At 51.9% G+C, this 20,420-nt stretch overlaps 1 protein-coding gene across 2 annotated transcripts; it reads left to right on the forward strand.

The window, feature by feature from the left end:
* Nucleotides 1-3,506: 3,506 nt before the first annotated feature.
* On the forward strand, nucleotides 3,507-18,490 carry fgfr1a (fibroblast growth factor receptor 1a; the record flags this gene model as incomplete). 2 transcript variants are annotated; one of them, XM_084457602.1, is made up of 15 exons in its annotated part: nucleotides 3,507-3,587; nucleotides 3,965-4,137; nucleotides 6,406-6,529; nucleotides 7,716-7,906; nucleotides 9,675-9,825; nucleotides 11,557-11,747; nucleotides 12,366-12,511; nucleotides 13,361-13,482; nucleotides 14,207-14,317; nucleotides 15,461-15,651; nucleotides 15,763-15,885; nucleotides 15,989-16,059; nucleotides 16,226-16,363; nucleotides 18,040-18,145; nucleotides 18,314-18,490. In XM_084457602.1, exons 2-15 carry the CDS (start codon nucleotides 3,967-3,969, stop codon nucleotides 18,488-18,490), a joined length of 2,013 nt encoding a protein of 670 aa, XP_084313728.1. In that variant the 5' UTR covers nucleotides 3,507-3,587; nucleotides 3,965-3,966. The 2 variants fall into 2 exon arrangements, with proteins under 2 accessions (XP_084313728.1, XP_084313729.1); XM_084457603.1 differs by having other exon boundaries at nucleotides 9,675-9,819.
* Nucleotides 18,491-20,420: the final 1,930 nt, after the last annotated feature.

The following is a 20,420-nucleotide window of genomic DNA, read 5'->3' on the forward strand; positions in this document are numbered from 1 at the left end:
CTCTCCCTTTTTTGGGGAGTTCAAAACCTTCCATGTTTACTTCTCAGAACAAGAATCCCTTTCATGATTCGTGTAATTAGGATGATTTTCCAGGACGTCAATCAATTTTTTCCAAATGGTTGAAGGGAAGCATGAGTGCAGGCCTATTCCAGCTGGACTGCTCTCTGAAACCATGCTCCCTAATCCACCTTAATCCAATCACAGAACCAGGGGGATTAACCGGACTGAACTTCCTAATGGAAAGCTGGAGCGTGGAGTCTGAGCTCGGATGCTCTCTACCTCCCCGGTAAACTCTGCATCTCCCCCATCCTTTAATGATGGGACGTAGCGAGAGGACCATAGTTGTCGTTAACTGCACACAAACGATGTTTACATTTTGATTTTGTATAAAGGTCATGTTTTCTGACAAGCATGACGAATGACATATTCCCAATGTCATTCCTGACTGCTTTGATAATTGGAGTACTGTAGTTGTGATTATTCTACTGTAGTTGTGATTATTCTACTGTAGTTGTGATTATTCAACTGTTGTCGTGATTATTCTACTGTAGTTGTGATTATTCTACTGTAGTTGTGATTATTCTAATGTAGTTGTGATTATTCTCAGCGACTAACATGCTTTTCACGTCGCATCGACAGAATGCATTAAAAGCGATGGTTTTGATTGGTCGCTGAGCTGTAGCTCGCTGCTGTCGGTCACGCCAGAGTGGCGAGTGCGAGACCCGTGCGACAGATGCACACAAAAAAAACACCCCTCGCCGTACAACAAAACAAGTCAATCATTCACAGCCTTTATGGACTGCGTATAGGAAGTCTGCGGCTGGATAAATAGCCTGGATGTTGACATAGTCTTATCAGCGCCATCGACGTTTAGCGGGTGACGAGTGAAAACAGACTAGGTGGGCCGGTCGGCGCGGACGGAGGCCCTGGGTTCCAGCCCCCGCGCCTCGGCCTGGAGAACCGGAGAACATCCCAGAACGCCGCCCCTGCGTTCCTCTCCCCCTCCTTCCCTCCGTTGTGTTTTTGAGGAGAAAGTTGATCCTCCCCCCCTGGCCCCCCGTCCTGCTGGGATTAAGGGCCTGACAGACATCTGTGATCCAGGAAATACCTTTACTAGGCCCAACTGGGGTCACCATGGCAACTGGCACTAGAACCTGCTGCTGCAGGCCCTCTCTTTCTCTCTCTCTCTCTCTCTCTCTTTCTCTCTCTCTCTCTTTCTCTCTCTCCCTCTTTCTCTCTCTCTCTCTCTCTCTCTCTCTCTCTCTCTCGTGTACACGCTCTAGCTCTCCCTCTCTCTCCCCCCCTCTCTCCCTCTGTGCCTCCCTCTCTCTCCCCCCCTCTCTCCCTCCCTCTCTCCCTCTCTCTCTCCCTCTCTCTCTCTCTCTCTCCCTCCCTCTCTCTCTCCCTCTGTCAGTCCCGGCTCCCCTTCATTGTTCGGAGGTCTTTTGTTGAGATAGAGGGAGGGGGGGAGGTAGGGAGGGGGGGGAGGGAGAGATAGAGGGAGGGGGTTACTGTGACCAGGTCTGCTAATGTCGTCCTGAGGGTACGCTGCATGGGTGTGCTCCCTATTCTGTCCAAGAACCGTGTTTATGTTACACACACACACACACACACACACACACGTAGTGCGCTGTTCGGTCTTCCAGGAAGTAGCACTCGAACCACGGACGTTCCTTCCTCATATCTGCCCCCCCCCTCGGCTTCATAATCTGTCTTCTCAAAGTGTCTCTCCTCTACTCGGTAATTAAAGGCTGCGGACTTTGATCCTGCAGGAAACAAACCGTTTTGGGGAAGAAAAGTAATGAGTGTTTTAATGTCAGTCCGTCTTTCTGCGGGGCTCTAGAAGGTTCTGGAAGCAGCGCCCCAACGCAAACACCAGAACCTCTGGCAGGGGAAGCTGGCAACGCTCGGCGCCTTTGTAGCCAGACAGACAACACCATTGTGATGGACAATGTGTCAACGTAATTGGGTTACCCCTCACCTCCCCCCCCGCCCCTCCTGGACTGTGCGCCCGTAGAGAACAGCGGACTCAGGTGTCTGGCTCTCTCCATTCCTCTAATCGAATTTCACCCTCTCGCTAGTAGCTCTCTGCCCGCCTGACGATCGGCCCTTGACTAATTCACGACGCGATTTAATTTGAGGAGAGAGAGAGAGAGAGAGGATGGGAGGGATTGAGCCCAGTTGGAGCTGCTTGGTTTTCAGCTCGGGGGAAAAAACAAACAAGGAGATTGGTTCCAATAAGTGTGGCGTGACGGTCTTACTCTGAGAGACGTCAGGGGGAAGAGTCTCTCCTGTCTCTCTCTCTCTCCACCAGTCAGTGATACCACCTCAGACACTATGAGAGCTTCTAACTCAACCGGCAGATAGCTTTGCAGAATCCCGTGAGTCGGCAGAATTGTGCCTTCCATATTCACGCCAGAGCAGAGGCTGCTGGGACCTTAGTCAGGTCCTCCCTTCAGTCACAGAGGTTCAATCCTTGGCTCTTGGTATTTGTACTTAGACCTGTAATTGCTTTTAATTATTATTATTATTATTATTGTATATTCAGACCTGCAAACTTGTCACCTTTTGGCTACAGTCACCTTGTTTATGTTAACCATGGTAGTTTCAGTGAATCTAGAGGGTTTTAGTTTTGTATGTCGTCACCTTTTTCACTACTCCAGAGTTTTCAGGTCTGATATTATATTTGTTCTGTTGTTATTTGTGTATCTGTGTGAATTTGTCAACACATGTAAATGAGGGAAACCTCAGTGCTTTACAAGTATAAATAAAGGTTTGAAAATGAAATGATCTGAAGTAGTGACCGGTCGGTCGGTCGGTCGGTCAGCGGGCGCCGGATGTGACGCTGTCCCCTCCTGTGATCCGTCCTCAGCCCCGGCCGAGCCCCACGCGGAGCAGTACACCCTCTACCCCGGCGAGCGCCTGGAGATGAGCTGCGAGCCCAAGGGTCAGTCGCTGGCCGTCAACTGGACCAAGGACCACGGCGTGGTTCTGGACGGGGAGCACACGCGCCTGCGCAACGGCCAGCTGGAGATCGAGGGGGTGGAGCCAGCCGACTCGGGGCTGTACGCCTGCACCACCCACGGCAACCACAGCGTCTACTTCTCCGTCAACGTCACAGGTAGCCGCCGCCGAGGACGGACCAGGGATGAGTTTCCCAGAAGCTTCTTTCGTTAAGAGGCTCTTTAGCCCATTCAGTTGACCAATCAGAGAGCTTGCCCAGACCAGTTGACCAATCAGAACGCTCTAAATGAATGTCCCAAGAGCCTCTTAACGAAAGAAGCTTTTGGGAAACCTGGCCCAGGGTTGAGTTTCCCAGAGGCATCGTAGCGCTACGTTCATCGTAAGCTACGGCGTTCATCGTAGCGCTACGATGCCTCTGGGAAACTCAGCCCAGTTCTCTTCTCCGTCGACGTCTTGAGGGCGCTGCGTTCTGATTGGGCGAGAGAGAGAGCGCGCGGTATTAATTGGTTGTCTTTCTCTCTCCTTCTGTTCACCAGCGGACTTCCACGCCTCGTCCGAAGACGAGGAGGAGGAGGACGAGTCTTCTTCGGAGGAGGCGAAACCATCCAGCAGTCAACTCCTACGTAAGCGTCCCCCATCCCACGCCAGGCCGTTAACTCGCCGTGGTAACCACCCGTAGGAGGTGACGAATCCTCCGTAAAACCCCGCCTCGGCGGTCGGTGATTCACCCGTGCGGTCGGTTCACTGAGCAGCGACTCCGCTGACCGGTGACTCAGAGAGCCGTTCGCTGGCGCTGAGTCGGCGGTCAGGAACGCCTAGCTGGTTGTGACTAACGGCGGTAAACCCCAAACGACCCCTGATTAGCGTTTGAGTGGACAGGGTGTTATAAAAGCATCCGAGCGTGGTCAGCGGACCACAGGGAAGCAGGCGGCCTGCCCGGCGACCTCTGCCGCCCGTGACCTTGACCTTGACTGTCCCTCCTGTCGCCTTCCCTCCCCAGCGATGGCCCCCCAGTGGGCGCAGCCGGAGAAGATGGAGAAGAAGCTCCACGCCGTGCCGGCCAGCAAGACGGTGAAGTTCCGTTGCCAGGCCAGCGGCAACCCCACGCCCACGCTCAAGTGGTTCAAGAACGGACGGGAGTTCAAGAGAGACCAGCGCATCGGGGGCTTCAAGGTAAAAAAACGAAACGCTCCACCGAACTCGCCGTGCCGACGGTCAGGAGAACGCCCCTCCCCCAGCCCTCTTCTTCGTTTTGCGGGTCAGGTGTCGTGTCCTCTCCCCCCCAAGGCTCGGGGCCGAGGGGCTATCCTTTTACCACCCGGGGTGAGGGGTCAGCCAGCCCTCTGACCAGGGCTGTGGATCCGTGGGTGATCTCATCACTGGGTTATCTCCCTCCCGCCCCGCCCCCCTCCCTAGCGTGTATCTCCCCCCCCCCCCCCCCCCCCCTAGCGTGTACAGGTAGAGGCCCCCCTCCCCGCCCCCCCCCCCAGCGTGTACAGGTAGAGGCCCCCCCCCCTAGCGTGTACAGGTAGAGGCCCCCCCCCCTAGCGTGTACAGGTAGAGGCCCCCCTCCCCCGCCCCCCCCCTAGCGTGTACAGGTAGAGGCCCCCCCCCCTAGCGTGTACAGGTAGAGGCAGGTTAGCCGGTGGAAAGCAGGGGCGAGTTTCATACCCGACCGGGGGAACAATGCAAGATGAAACCCGACGCCACAAAGGGATGGTTGAGCCACAATAAGACAGCCTGGAGGAGGAGGGCTATTCTAGAACACACCTGCATGTCCTCATGTCCTCATTCAGCGGCTCTGGGCGTCTGTCTGCACTGCGCTGTCCTCTCTCTGTGTCTCTCTGTGTCTCTCTCGGTGTCTCTCGTGCTCCATGAGAAGCATTCCTACATGGTGGAAACTGTGTGTATTTATATAATACTTGATTTCTATCAGTTGATGAGACATGATTGATTGGTTAATTGATTAATTGATAAAACGGTTCATTGATTGATTGGATGATTGATTGATTTGTTGATTGATTCATTGACAAGATAAACATAGCATCTACTGGTTCTGGTCCATTCCAGTTCTAGTCGGCGTAGGCCTGAGTTGTATCGGTACGTTGAAGGACGTGTCTCATTCGGTCCGAAAGTCTCGTCTTCAGAGCGTCAGAGCAGCTCGCCGTCTCATAGGAAGTGAGGCTCCGTAAACAGTGGACAGCGCCGGGCGTGGCGAGGACTCGGTTCACTGAGCCCTTCCCCCCATCACGGAGATAGCATCTGCACGCTCCGCTCGGCTTGTAGCGAACCGGACCCGCGGACGCCGGCGGCGCACTCCCCCAGGGCCGCCTCACGTGGTGGAGAGAGGGATGTCGGAGGGGACCCCCCCCACGCCCCTCCCCCCCCACGCCATCCCTCACCCATGCATCTGCTCTTCCCATCAAGGTGTTGTCCAGCCTTGTCCTGGGGGCCCCTCCCCCCAGCTGGGACACATTTAGGAGTTTCCTCTCAGCTGCTGCCCCCCCCCCCCCCCCCCCGGTCCTGCCAGCACACTTAACCATCTGGCCGCTGTTTTTTCAGTCGAGGTGCAAAGGTCTGCGGCAGCAACCGGGAACGTCTGCGAACGGGGCCCTCAAACCCCCCCACCCCCCCTCCAGACCCCCCTCCCACTCACTTTTATCACCACCCCGGCCCTATTGTTCCTATAGGCCGCGCGTACGGAGGAGGGGGTAATGCGGACCACATGCATGCTAGCCGAGCGCTGCACATCTGGTCACAGGCAGCTGTAGTCCCACACTCGCATGTATAGCTCAATGAGAGGCCGCATGGCGCGGTCTGTGGGTCTGTGGCTCTGTGGGCGCACGTTTGATGTCGGCGTCGCCAGAGAGCTTTGTTAGTTTAATCACACACTGCCGGTCTCGACAGATTGATGGAGATTTTTCTTTTAAATTATAACTTGCCGTCGAATGTGGAGAGACGGACTTGACTGGCGTAGGTGGTAACCAGACGGGTACCCTCTAGGAAACGGGACTTCCCCTCTCCATGTCTGCGTACGGTAGTTGGACACGGAACACTTCATAGAACGAGAACCGGTTGTAGTGTGAGAATGCAAACTTTTTCTGTTTTTTTTCCAGTACTAGGTCCATATGGTCGAACCCCCCCCCGCCCCCCCTCCCGCCCCCCCACCCATAAATACTGATCTACATCTCTTTACATATCATGGGACTTGTTAGTTATTTGTACATATAGTCCAAAAATTATCTAACTATTCTGACAAACGGCACCATGGTGTGAAAGTGTTTATGGTTGTAGTCCTGGATGCCAGACAGAAATAATCCATCCAGACGGGCATATGGGACGACCTACTGAGGTCCTCGCATGCCTAGCCTAGAGTTTGACCAGCTCACAGTGGCTCGGTGCATAAACACCCCTCCTATAAGCTCTGTGGTCCGTACGCAGGTTCGAGAGCACATGTGGACCATCATCATGGAGTCGGTGGTTCCCTCCGACAAGGGGAACTACACCTGCCTGGTAGAGAACCAGCATGGCAGCATCAACCACACCTACCAGCTCGACGTCGTGGGTAAGTGTGTGTGTGTGTGTGTGTGTGTGTGTGTGTGTGTCTGTGTGTGTGTGTGTGTCTGTGTCTGTGTGTCTGTTTCTGTGTCTGTGTGCGTGTGTGTGAGGGTGTGTGTGTGTGTGTGTGTGTGTGTGTGTGAGAGAGAGTGATCATCAGTCGGATACTGGCGTAGCCCTCGAACGCCCCCGCTGATCAATCACTAGAACGGTGTCCTTTAAACCGGAGCGCGAGGAGAATTCCCAGGGCCCGGTCTGGTCTGGCCCGCGCTGTCCTGGCGCCCGTTACAGAAAGGAAGCCTGCGTTGCTGGCGTCCTGTTAGATGAAGCTGTGCAGGAGAGCAGTGATTGGTCCCTCCAGGACCTGACCTCTGACCTCCCTCACGCTCCATTTGATTCTGAGAACCAAAGCCCCACTTCCAGAGCAGCGTCCCAGAGGACGGATCTTGGCTGGGCTTGGCGTGACTTCTATCCCCGGCCCTGATCAGCTCACAGATTACACCCTAGCAGCAGAGTATTATTATTGTTATTATAATAATAATAATTACTATTATTGTTATTATTGTTGTTATTATTATTATTGTTGTTATTATTGTTATTGTTTTGTTGTTATAAGTGCAAGGCACCATACACATCTCTGCAGAAGAGAAGCCTCTTCACTGAGAGCATTTGCTTCCCTGACAGATGTTTGGCTCATTAATGTGGTGTTCATGCTTGGGGAGTTATCATGCTTGGGGAGTCATCATGCTTGGGGAGTTATCATGCTTGGGGAGTTTGGGGAGTCATCATGCTTGGGGAGTTTGGGGAGTCATCATGCTTGGGGAGTCATCATGCTTGGGGAGTCATCATGCTTGGGGAGTTATCAGTCATCAGAATGGCTCCCTAAGAACCTTTCTGTCTCAGAGCAGCAGTTTAAATCCATTTACAACTTTGCGTGTCCAACTATTTTGTCCAAATGGCAGCAATTATCTAGGCAGCACTATCGCAATGGCATTTGGCAGACTATATCTAATGGGTGTGTGTGTGCTTGTGTGTGTGCTTGTGTGTGTGCTTGTGTGTGTGTGTGCTTGTGTGTGTGCTTGTGTGCGCTTGTGTGTGTGTGTGTGTGTGCTGGGTTTATCGGGTGTGTGCTTGTGTGTGTGTGTGTGTCCGTGTGTGTGTGTGTGTGCTGTGTTTACGGGGTCTGTTTCCAGAGCGCTCCCCCCACCGACCGATCCTCCAGGCCGGCCTCCCCGCCAACCGCACCGTGGTGGTGGGCAGCGACGTTGAGTTCGAGTGCAAGGTGTTCAGCGACCCCCAGCCCCACATCCAGTGGCTGAAACACATCGAGGTCAACGGGAGCCGCGTGGGTCCCGACGGCCTGCCATACGTCCGCGTCCTCAAGGTAGGGCCCGTCCGCCCACACACGACGGGAACATGGCTTGTTTTGGTCAGGGACAACAAGGGGTAACCTACATTCAGTCAGAAACGACACCGGGGGATAATGTTCAAACCGTGCGGTCAGTAATACAACCGAGCAGTTTTGGATTTCAGCGAAGCTGCGCTCACTCATAAGATCAGTTCTTTGTGGAGTAGTTTGTATCATTTTCATTTCCTGTTATGTCATCCCTATTATATCTGCTTCATACAGTCTGAAGGTGAATAGTATCCCTCTTTAGAGAGTTGATCACTGTTTAACAAACTCCCGCTGCCCTGTTATTCACACCCTGCGCTTGCAGAGAAGATGTGACCGCTGCTAACCAACGCTCGTAGCTTCTTTCCAACAGAGACGACTGTTTTCCCCCTCAACTTGGCGACTGAAACAGGATTTTTTTTGCCGAGCTGCAACTGCATGACCTGTTTGTGTTCACAGCACTCTGGGGTGAATAGCTCGGACACCCAGGTGTTGGCGCTCTACAATGTGACCGAGGAGGAGAGCGGGGAGTATATATGTAAAGTGTCCAATTATATAGGAGAGGCCAATCAGTCGGCCTGGCTGACCGTCACCAGATATGAGCCCCAAGGTAACCGCCCGGCAACAGCCGCCCAGAGACGCACACAGCTAGGGTCAGCTGAGCTAGGGACACACACAGCTAGGGTCAGCTGAGCTAGGGACACACACAGCTAGGGTCATCTGAGCTAGGGACGCACACAGCTAGGGTCATCTGAGCTAGGGACGTTACGCTACGTAGGGACGACCTCCGCTGTTTCCCTCCCTCCTCCCTCCCTCCCTCCCTCCCTCCCTCCCTCCCTCCCTCCCTCCCTCCCTCCCTCCTCCCTCCCTCCCTCCTCGGTGGTGCTCCGGACTCTAAACGATGATATGGAAAATTCCCAGCAGAGCGTCTGAATGTGTCTGGGCCAGGGGTTTGTGTTGGCCTCTCCTCTCTCTCTCCTCTCTCTCTCTCTCTCTGTCTCTCTCTCTCTCTGTCTCTCTCTTCTCTCTCTGTCTCTCTCTCTCATTCCTGGCCTCTCTCTCTCTCTCTCTCTCTCTCATTCCTGGCCTCTGTATCTGTCTCTCTCTCATTCCTGGCCTCTCTCTCTTTCTCTCACTCTCACTCTCTGCCCTCCCTCCCTAATAAGGCCCTCTCTCGCCCTCCGCTCCCGTTACTCTCGCTCCCTCTCCCCCGCGCCACCCCTCTGAACCGCCTCTCTCAACCGCCTCTCCACTTCTCACTGATCTCTCTCCTCTTTCATCGCGTGTGTGTGTGTGTGCGTGTGCGCGCGTGTGTGTGTGTGTGTTGTTTTATGTTCATGTTACCTTGAGAGTGAGTGTGTGCTCTGCTGAGGACGTTTCCATGTAGCGCGTCTCGTGCATGTGGAGATGTGACTGGGTGTGTCATGTGACTGGGTGTGTCATGTGACTGGGTGTGTCATGTGACTGGGTGTGTCATGTGACTGGGTGTGTCATGTCTGGTGACGGGCCAAGCGAGGGGTCGAGCAGCGGGGTCTGTACCCGACCGGCGCCTCCACTAACCGGGCCAGGCGGGGCCGGTCCTGGCGGGGCCCTGGGGGGCCTCGTACGGTGTTGGACTTCCAGGGGGAAAGGCCCCCCACCTGTCCTCTGTCCCCGTCCCTGTCCCCCTGTCCCCCTCCTCCTCTTGGAAACCTTCATGCTCATGGCTCCTTCCTTCCCTGGGTCTCTTGTCCGCTCTGCTTCCATTGTCATTTTCTAGACTGCTGGCCTAAACACCACGGACAAGGAAATGGAAATCCTCCAACTGAGAAATGTGTCTTTTGAGGACGCTGGGGAATATACCTGCTTGGCGGGCAATTCTATCGGGTTCTCTCACCACTCTGCATGGTTGACCGTTTTTGAAGGTATCCGTGGTTCTCTCCTGGTTCTCCTGGTTCTCTCCCGGTTCTCTCCCCCCCCCCCCCCCCCCCGTGCCTCTTTGACCTGGCTATCCAGAGCTCACATGAGTCAGAAGCGGGTCCCCTCAGTCCCTGCCTCTGTAATGTGAGAGGAAGCCAGGTCACGCTGTCATGCTACACCTTCCCCCTTCCCCCCCGCTCTCCTTTCAACATGGTTCAGCCCATCCAGGCTCTCTGGATGGGATCTCCTGGTCCATGATGACAACTCTCTCTCCTCTCTGTGGAACGGAATCACACGCCAAACAACCCTCCAGAAACACAACCCTCTAGCAAATTAAGTCTTTGATTGAGAAGCCGTTAATCAAAACATTGATTGGCCGGACTGAGGCTCAGGTTGGGTTGTTTGGTTCTGATTGTATTTCACTCTTAACTGTGTCTCCCATTCTGGTTTTTAATTGGTGTTTACATTCGATTTTGTATAAAGCTCATGTTTTCTGACAAGCATGACAGATGACATATTCTATGATGTCATTTCCTGCTATGAGGACCGCAGCTAGCTTTGATAATTGGCCCGCTATTCGTGGATGCCTCATTCCTGCGGGTAGGAATAGGCATTTATCCAATTATCCAGCTGCTTGTCATTTAACCTCTAAACACAAGGCCAGTTTACTTGTGTTGCTGGTGTTGGTTTGATTTAATGTTGGTGTTTTCACACAAGGGAGGAAAAACCGTAGGTGATCTAAATTGGTTTGATCTGAGCTGGTATCAACGTGTATATCAACTGGATCAATCGCTTTTATATCAATTGGATTTCCACACTTAATTAAAGCATTCTTGGTTTTATTTGGTAGAGTAAGACTCCATGTCAGAATACTATGTATATTACTTATTTACCTTTATGCTAAAAAGGCCTAGTTTTCTGCGAATTTAGACTGTTGCCAACAACCAACACACAAAACTAACAGCTGTAATGCACAAAGCATCAGATCCTCCAGAGAATCAGAATGGGAACAGTCATCTACAAGCAATGATTGTGTTAGTGAATTGAACACACACAGTATACTTAAGCATGACATTCCTGTTATTATGCTGTGTGAATGAGAATATTAGAAAATGATGTGCAGTGGTCGTTTGAAGCATGGTGTGTGTGTGTGTGTGTGTGTGTGTGTGTGTGTGTGTGTGTGTGTGTGTGTGTCTTCACATGAAAAACAGAGCCATTGTACACTATTATTACACTATTAATACACTAAGTATTCACCCTCAACATTATACCCCAAAACTTCCATTGAATTTATCGTTCTACATTACACCATAAGTCTGGACGACCTCCTAAATTTCGGGCCGTTATGTTATACAAGTCTTTTGGATTTGGCCCAACTCAATTTCAGCAGGGTTGCATGCTGGGATACTAGGGACTCTGACCGCTGGTCACACTAGCTGTGGAGTGAAACCCTACGCTTGAAACCAGTGGTCAGGGCGCCACAATAGGAGTGTTCATTCCTCTGTGCCAGGCTGTGTCAAGGGCTCTGCTTTTTTATACACGTCAGCTGAATGGTGTTTGTAAATGCATTAGAGTAGTGTGTATTGTTGTGTGCGTGACGTGTGCGTGCGTGTTTGTGTTACGTTATACAGTGTGAGTGTGGTAGTATCTATGAATGCACAAACCTCTGTAGAAGTACAATGACTCGTGTGTGACTGACCACCCCCCTCCATCGCCTGGCGTTACCCCCCCCCCTCAACCAGCCGTGCCCAGCTACCCACCCCCCAGCCACACCTACCTGGAGGTGGTCATCTACTGCGTGGGCTTCTTCTTCATCGCCGTCATGGTGTCCGTCGCCATCATCTTCAAGATGCGCAGCTCGTCCAAGAAGAGCGACTTCAACAGCCAGCTGGCCGTCCACAAGCTGGCCAAGAGCATCCCTCTGCGCAGACAGGTAACAGAAAGTAGATAGGGGGTTTGAAATCTTTACACCTTTCCCTGCTGGCTCTCTTTATTTATTTGACCTCTCGGAGCATATAGATTTTCATCGTTCTAATGGGAATGTAATATGTAATGTAATATGTAATGTAATATTTACTCGATCCTTAATTCCATGTCCAATGTTGATTACAATGTGTTAATGACGTTAGAGTTGAGCTTCCTGGTCCCCAGTGAAGCCATGAGGTGAGTCAGGTGGGTATGTCAACCCTTTCGATACGACCACGTCACCGGCAACATTTAAAAAATATCTAACAAATATTTAATAATATAAAATAAAATATCTAACAAATCAAAAAAATTCCTCACTCCAACACTTGCTGAAAGCTGAGAAACTGCGCTTTCTAGTATTATAGGGAAAATCCAATTAATATTCAAAATGTTGTCACTGTACTTTCAGGGTTAAAAGGGTTAATCACTATCCTGTCATTGACCAGTCTTAGTGATAAAGATATGAGTCATGGAGGTTTAAAGTACTCTTGGTTTTTCGTCCACCTCGGACATCTTCGGACCGGTCCGTTGTCCTTCCCTGGTTCTGCTACGGGAGAGTAATGTCAGGCTCCTCCCCCTCCAGGTGTCCGTGGACTCTAGCTCCTCCCTCCACTCGGGGGTGATGCTGGTGCGCCCCTCCCGCCTGTCGTCCAGCGGATCCCCCATGCTGTCCGGGGTGTCCGAGTACGAGCTGCCCCAGGACCCCCGCTGGGAGCTGCCCAGGGACAGGTACCGTACCGTCCGTCCACCGTCCCTCCTCTGTCCTGGGGACGGGTACCGTCCCCCCTCCCTCCTCTGTCCCCTGGACAGGTACCGTACCGTCCCCCCTCCCTCCTCTGTCCCCTGGACAGGTACCGCACCGTCCCCCCTCCCTCCTCTGTCCTGGGGACAGGTACCGCACCGTCCCCCCTCCCTCCTCTCTCCCAGGGACAGGTACCGTCCCGTCCCCCCTCCCTCCTCTGTCCTGGGGACAGGTACCGTCCCGTCCCCCCTCCCTCCTCTGTCCCAGGTACCGCACCGTCCCCCCTCCCTCCTCTCTCCCAGGGACAGGTACCGTCCCGTCCCCCCTCCCTCCTCTGTCCTGGGTGTGTCTGGTGGAGTGACACAGGAAACGCATCATCACAACGTCATCAAAATCAGTCTCATACAGCGACGGTCTCTTATTTGCTTGTCTCTCTTCCTGTACCCCTCACTAGACTGGTGCTTAATTACTTGTCTCTCTTTCTGTACCCCTCGCCAAACTGGTGCTTAATTGCTTGTCTCTCTTCCTGTGCCCCCCGCCAGACTGGTGCTTAATTACTTGTCTCTCTTTCTGTACCCCGCCAGACTGGTGCTTAATTGCTTGTCTCTCTTCCTGTACCCCGCCAGACTGGTGCTTAATTGCTTGTCTCTCTTCCTGCCCCCCGCCAGCCTGGTGCTTAATTGCTTGTCTCTCTTCCTGTACCTCGCCAGACTGGTGCTTAATTGTTTGTCTCTCTTCCTGTACCCCGCCAGACTGGTGCTTAATTGCTTGTCTCTCTTCCTGTTCCCCGCCAGGCTGGTGCTTAATTGCTTGTCTCTCTTCCTGTACCCCGCCAGGCTGGTGCTGGGGAAGCCGCTGGGAGAGGGCTGCTTCGGCCAGGTGGTGATGGGCGAGGCGCTGGGACTGGACAAGGAGAAACCCAACCGGGTCACCAAGGTGGCCGTCAAGATGCTGAAATGTAAGTCCAGGAAGTTTCCTCATCTAAACTCATCGTTTGCCCCGGTTCTACGATCGTCGGTCAGATTCAAGCGTCCGTTCTCGGCGGGCGAGTGTGTGTTCGGTATGTCGAGGTCTGAGAAGGGTGGAGTTAATAATTGATTAGTCTGAAAGGGAGGCTTTGTTACCCCTTTTTGAGAAACACGGCAGCAGGCACGGTCTGAGCAGAGCAGAGCGAAGCTGTGACGCCCCGGAGAGCGGTGATAGACAGACGTCAGGAGGCTCCGCCCCTGACTCACAGCCTAAGAGCCAATGGGAGGGAAGCGTGAAAACGGATGAGAACCATGGGCTTTGGACCGACGACAGGGTCAATAAAACATTTGAGAGTGGGGATGAAGGGAACGTAGCGTTGATCGCCTGGTTCTTCTAAGCGCTCCTCCCTGGAGGCGGGCCCCCCCCCGTCGCGTCCCCTGCCCCCCCCAGCCCATCACCTCCTCCATGTCCGCCCTGGTAGCGCCATGGACAGCGAAGGCCGTCCCACGTCCTCAGACGATGACACACTCCCGCCGTTTGTGCGTCGGTCGCTTTGGAAGTCGGGACCGCGATTGTGTTCCGAAATTATTTCTTTACGACTTTGAAATCACGCGCATCTGTTTTCGTTTGACCTTTTCGTTCTTGACTGCGAACAGAAGGTCCGGTGATGGACGTCTTCACGAGTGCCATTTTGTTTTTTCCTCCCCATTCAGCTGACGCCACGGAGAAAGACCTGTCGGACCTGATCTCAGAGATGGAGATGATGAAGATCATCGGGAAGCACAAGAACATCATTAACCTGCTGGGAGCTTGCACCCAAGACGGTAGGTCTCACCCCGCCTCCCCACCCACCCCCCCCCACCCCAATCCCCCTCCACCCCCTCCCCCACCCCCATCCCCATCTCCCCCCACCGCCACCCCCATCCCCCTCCACCCCCCATCTCCCTCCACCCCCACCCCCATCCCCCTCCACTCCACCACCCCCATCCCCCTCCCCCCTCCACCCCCACCCTCACCCACCCCCATCCATCCCCCTCCACCCCCCTCCACCCCCCACCCCCATCTCCCTCCACCCCCATCCCCATCCCCCTCCACCCCCACCCTCACCCACCCCCATCCATCCACCTCCACCCCCATCCGCCTCCGCCTCCACCCCCACAGAGAGACAGACGAAGTGTTTTTCTGAGGAGGTGTTTTGAGGACTCTCGTGTTGTCGAGCTGAGAAGGACCCATGAAAAGCTCAGCATGGTCAGATCACCGCGGTGAGATGTGCGTAATGGCATGAGTAAGCGATTCTGACACCAGCTTCCGAGCTCTCAGTTTGAGATGACCACAGCTGCTGCCAGGGTTGCCAGATCTCTCAAATCTTCCCTGACAGTCCCTGGCACCGGGCTCCGCGTTCTGCCGGAGCAGGAGGGGGGGAACATTAGCCTCTCCGTTGACCCGGTGTGCGCTCCCGGTCCTTCACACCCGCCCAGAACCAGGAACCCGCTCTGCCCCACCCCTCTGTCGGGCCCACAGCTGGGCTTTCCCCCGCAAGGCGAATTCCCCAGATGTCGCGCAATTCCTCATCTTCCACAAGATGAAAGTCATTTACATTTGTACTTAAAAAGCATTTAGTAGAATGTTTTTGGAACCATGTTGTGCTCTCGTTCAGTCCTAATGGCTGAATTTGGAATGCAATTTCCTCCACCAAAATTGGCCGCAAGTACCTGGTCCCTGCCATTACCCCCCCACCCCCCCCCCCCTCCCTCCAGTAACATTTAGCAGAATCTCTCCAAACAGCTGCTGGATATAATTCAGGGTTTAATGCTTGATTACAAGCATTAACAAGCATCACATATACATTTCAACCTCCAGTGGGCTGTTGCTTGATTTCCCGATCGCTGAGGAGGAAGTGGATTCCCTCAGATAATAGTGTGTTGAATGTGGTCGTCTGGACTGACGTCGTGTCACCTGATCCTCAGGTCCCCTGTACGTCATCGTGGAGTACGCCTCTAAGTGCAACCTGCGTGAGTACCTGAGGGCGCGGCGCCCCCCGGGCATGGAGTACTGCTACAACCCGGACCAGGTTCCCGTGGAGAACATGTCCATCAAAGACCTGGTCTCCTGCGCCTACCAGGTGGCCCGGGGGATGGAGTACCTGGCCTCCAAGAAGGTGAGGGGCCCCCGAGGTTCCACGGCCACGTTCCGGCCGAGCCACGCGGTTCTTTCGTTTTATAAATCCGGCGATTCGCTGACTCGGCGTAACTCGTCTCCGTGTGCGCAGTGTATCCACAGAGACCTGGCGGCCCGCAACGTCCTCGTGACGGAGGACAACGTGATGAAGATCGCAGACTTCGGGCTGGCCAGAGATATCCACCATATCGACTACTACAAGAAGACCACTAATGTAGGAGTTCTACCAGCTGCCTGCTAGTGACTGTGGGATTGGTCACTATCCTGTGTGCACTTTTCATTGTGAACTGGTCTTAACACAAGTATGTAATCCACAGGGACGTTTACCAGTCAAGTGGATGGCTCCAGAAGCTCTGTTTGACCGGATATACACGCATCAAAGTGATGTGTGAGTATTGAATGACCTTTTCCAGTTGTTGGAATGGATCGATCGTGACTTATAATGTGACCAGTGTGATGACTTTGAACTGAGTTTAACTGTGACTGTTAACTGTGTGTGTGTGCGTGTGCGTGTGTGTGTGTGCGCGTGTGTGTGTGCGCGTCTGACTGCGTAGATGGTCTTTCGGGGTGCTTCTGTGGGAGATCTTCACCCTGGGGGGCTCTCCCTACCCAGGCGTCCCCGTGGAGGAGCTGTTTAAGCTGCTGAAGGAGGGCCATCGCATGGACAAGCCCTCCACCTGCACTCACGAACTGTAAGGAGCTTCAGTAGACAGGATCAGAGGGCATGATGGGAACTGAGAACAACTGCTCTATCCTAGCAGACTCTATCCTAGCAGACTCTATCCTAGCAGATTCTGTCCTAGCCGACTCTATCCTAGCAGATTCTATCCTAGCAGATTATATCCTAGCAGACTCTATCCTAGCAGACTCTATCCTAGCAGACTCTATCCTAGCAGATTCTATCCTAGCAGATTCTGTCCTAGCCGACTCTATCCTAGCAGATTCTATCCTAGCAGGCTCTATCCTAGCAGATTCTATCCTAGCAGACTCTATCCTAGCAGACTCTATCCTAGCAGACTCTATCCTAGCAGATTCTATCCTAGCAGATTATATCCTAGCAGACTCTATCCTAGCAGACTATCCTAGCAGATTCTATCCTAGCAGATTCTATCCTAGCAGACTATCCTAGCAGATTCTATCCTAGCAGACTATCCTAGCAGATTCTATCCTAGCAGACTCTATCCTAGCAGACTCTATCCTAGCAGGCTCTATCCTAGCAGACTCTATCCTAGCAGACTCTATCCTAGCAGATTATATAACCTAGCAGATTCTGTCCTATCAGATTCTATCCTAGCAGACTCTATCCTAGCAGACTCTATCCTAGCAGACTCTATCCTAGCAAACTCTATCCTAGCAAACTCTATCCTAGCAGACTCTATCATAACAGATTCTATCCTAGCAGATTCTATCCTAGCAGACTATCCTAGCAGACTATCCTAGCAGATTATATAACCTAGCAGATTCTGTCCTATCAGATTCTATCCTAGCAAACTCTATCCTAGCAGACTCTATCCTAGCAGACTCTATCCTAGCAGACTCTACCCTAGCAGGCTCTATCCTAGCAGACTCTATCCTAGCAGACTCTATCCTAGCAGACTCTATCCTAGCAGACTCTATCCTAGCAGATTCTATCCTAGCAGACTCTATCCTAGCAGACTCTATCCTAGCAGACTCTATCCTAGCAGATTCTATCCTAGCAGACTCTATCCTAGCAGATTCTATCCTAGCAGATTCTATCTTAGCAGACTATCCTAGCAGATTCTATCTTAGCAGACTATCCTAGCAGGCTCTATCCTAGCAGACTCTATCCTAGCAGACTCTATCCTAGCAGACTATACTAGCAGACTCTATTCTAGCAGATTCTATCCTAGCAGACTCTATCCTAGCAGGCTCTATCCTAGCAGATTCTATCCTAGCAGATTCTATCCTAGCAGACTCTATCCTAGCAGATTCTATCCTAGCAGACTATCCTAGCAGATTCTATCCTAGCAGACTATCCTAGCAGATTCTATATTCTAGCAGATTCTATCCTAGCAGACTCTATCCTAGCAGGCTCTATCCTAGCAGATTCTATCCTAGCAGATTATATCCTAGCAGACTCTATCCTAGCAGATTCTATCCTAGCAGACTATCCTAGCAGATTCTATCCTAGCAGACTATCCTAGCAGATTCTATCCTAGCAGACTCTATCCTAGCAGATTATATCCTAGCAGACTCTATCCTAGCAGACTCTATCCTAGCAGACTCTATCCTAGCAGACTCTATCCTAGCAGACTCTATCCTAGCAGACTCTATCCTAGCAGGAGACGAGTCGTGTTCCGCCGCTGACCTCTCTCTCCCCTCTCTCTCTCTCTCCCCGTCCCTGTAGGTACATGATGATGCGGGACTGTTGGCACGCCGTTCCCTCTCACCGGCCCACGTTCAAACAGCTGGTAGAGGATCTGGACCGCACGCTGGCCATGACCTCCAACCAGGTCAGTAGGGGCACGAGACCCTAACCCAGATATGGTTCTGATACGCCCCCGTGTTCTAGCCAGTGCGTCTAATACCGTGTGTGTGTGTGTGTGTGTGTGTGTGTGTGTGTGTGTGTGTGTGTGTGTGTGTGTGTGTGTGTGTGTGTGTGTGTGTGTGCGTGCGTCCAGGAGTACTTGGAGCTGTCCGTACCTCTGGACCAGTATTCCCCCAGCTACCCCGACACGCGCAGCTCCACCTGCTCCTCAGGCGAGGACTCGGTCTTTTCCCACGATGCCGCGGCAGAGGAGCCCTGCCTGCCAAAGTTCCCCCCCCACTCCAACGGCGTGGCCGTCAAAAAGCGCTGATACCTCACTCCCCCTCAGAAAAGCCGGACGTTCCTCTTCCCATCATCCCCTCTGCTCCAACCGTCACTGGGCCGGACCCCTCAACACCCCCAGAGATGAAGCTAAACGCTGGGGCTCAGAGAGAGAAATAAGAGGCCCGTTCTGAGACTCTCACAGCAGCCTGGAGGACTGGAGAGTTTCCTGCTTCACGGTTGGAAGTGGATGTTTTTTTTTTCCCGGGGACTTTGCGTCGCTGGGAGTGGCTCTTTGTGTCACTGTGCTGGACGAGGACAAGCTACCACTCATTTCCCCACTTCGGGCATTCCACAGGACAAGAGGAACAGGGAGAGCTGCAGAGTAAGGACAGTGAATTAGGCGGTTGACTCGTTTAGGATTATGTCTGTATTTTTCCAATGTTGTTCATCAGTGATAAATGAAAGACCAAATCCAGAGAATATATTACCAAGGAACATTTATACCATGTATATGTTAAGGCAGTGGTCCATTGTTTCATTAAAATTACAATCTTCTTGTAAATACAGTTAGAAATTTATAAATATGAATATATATTTACACTTTACTCTTATTTTTATTACCACATTTGATTTATTTTCGTTTTTGTACAAGGATGCTAATGTTTGATCCATTTTTTGAGTATAGTCCATAGAGGCAGTTGCTAAATGAAATTAAAAATGTATTGAGGATTACTTGGCCAGTTTTTTGCTATTTCACTTTTCATTTTTCCCTTGATCTACTGCCTTTCCATCAGTGGAAACATTCAACTAACTTTCAATGTTTTCAGGTCCAAATATTTTTTTATTTGACACAACCAGCAACACCGCATTACTCGCGTGTCTGTGGTTTGTCAGTCAGAGAAGGCAGCCATTTTCTTTAAAAAAAAATCCATGCTGTAGTTTGGTGTGTGTGTGTGTGTGTGTGTGTGCACTTGTTTGAAGCGTGTGTGTCGTGAGAGTGAGTGTGTGCGTGTGTAGTGCGAGTATGTATGGGTGTTAACTTCATCATTTATGTACTGTAGTACCTGTAACTTGTCTCATTCATGATTGGTCATTTGTTTTAAGTATGGTCACAACTGTAAGAATCCTGGTTGTTAACCGTGCTTGTATATGCTTCATAAACACCCTGCACTCATTGTGCATGCCTTCCATGTAATGAACTGATTCTCTAAACGCTTTAACTATCCCATCTGTTGTCAGATGACTTCTGATAATGGTTTACAAAGCATGTGTCATCGTAAAAGGATTACATTTAATAAAATGCTATCGGGAAAACAAATCATTAAAGCTTTCAGACTTTGAAAGAACTTAATAAACAGGTCCATAAATATCCCAATTTTGTTGTGTTTGTGACGTTAAATCATGTTTACAGAGATGCAACGATGGCCACTTCAATCGCCCACCCATTTAACACGGGTTACAGGGGGCGATTAAATATGATAATGTACTGCTGACATCAGAAAAAATGTCCACTGCTGCAGAGAGCCATAGCCAGCCGTAAACATGTAATTTATAGCGTAGTGAATGGCTTGGGCAGCTCTGGCTCTCCAGAACCATCCATCAGCGCGTCGGCCACTGATGCCCACGCCTGGCTCTGGCTTCCTGCCACGGGCTGATGCATCACCTGGGTTACAATCTCCCCTCAGCCGGCTAAACCCCGCCACGCAGTGTGACAAACTCCTGGTCCCTTTTAAGAGCTAGCTTTTACTTCTGCGGTCATGGAGCTAGCCCTTAGCGCCTACAGTATATCACTGCTGAAGGAAAACATGTGAGGGGTGTAAGAGTGAATCCAGGGTTTGATTTATAGCTTGTTAAAAAAAAAAAATTGCTTTTTGACTTTGGCACCAATACGCATACAGAGCCCTGAGGGGAATGCGAGGTGATTAGATAGATATTCCCACTTTTTTCCTCATTTTTTCCTTGTTTATTTTTAATTT

The sequence above is a fragment of the Borostomias antarcticus genome, assembly GCF_949987555.1.
Source record: "Borostomias antarcticus genome assembly, chromosome: 23".
NCBI classification, from domain to species: domain Eukaryota; kingdom Metazoa; phylum Chordata; class Actinopteri; order Stomiiformes; family Stomiidae; genus Borostomias; species Borostomias antarcticus.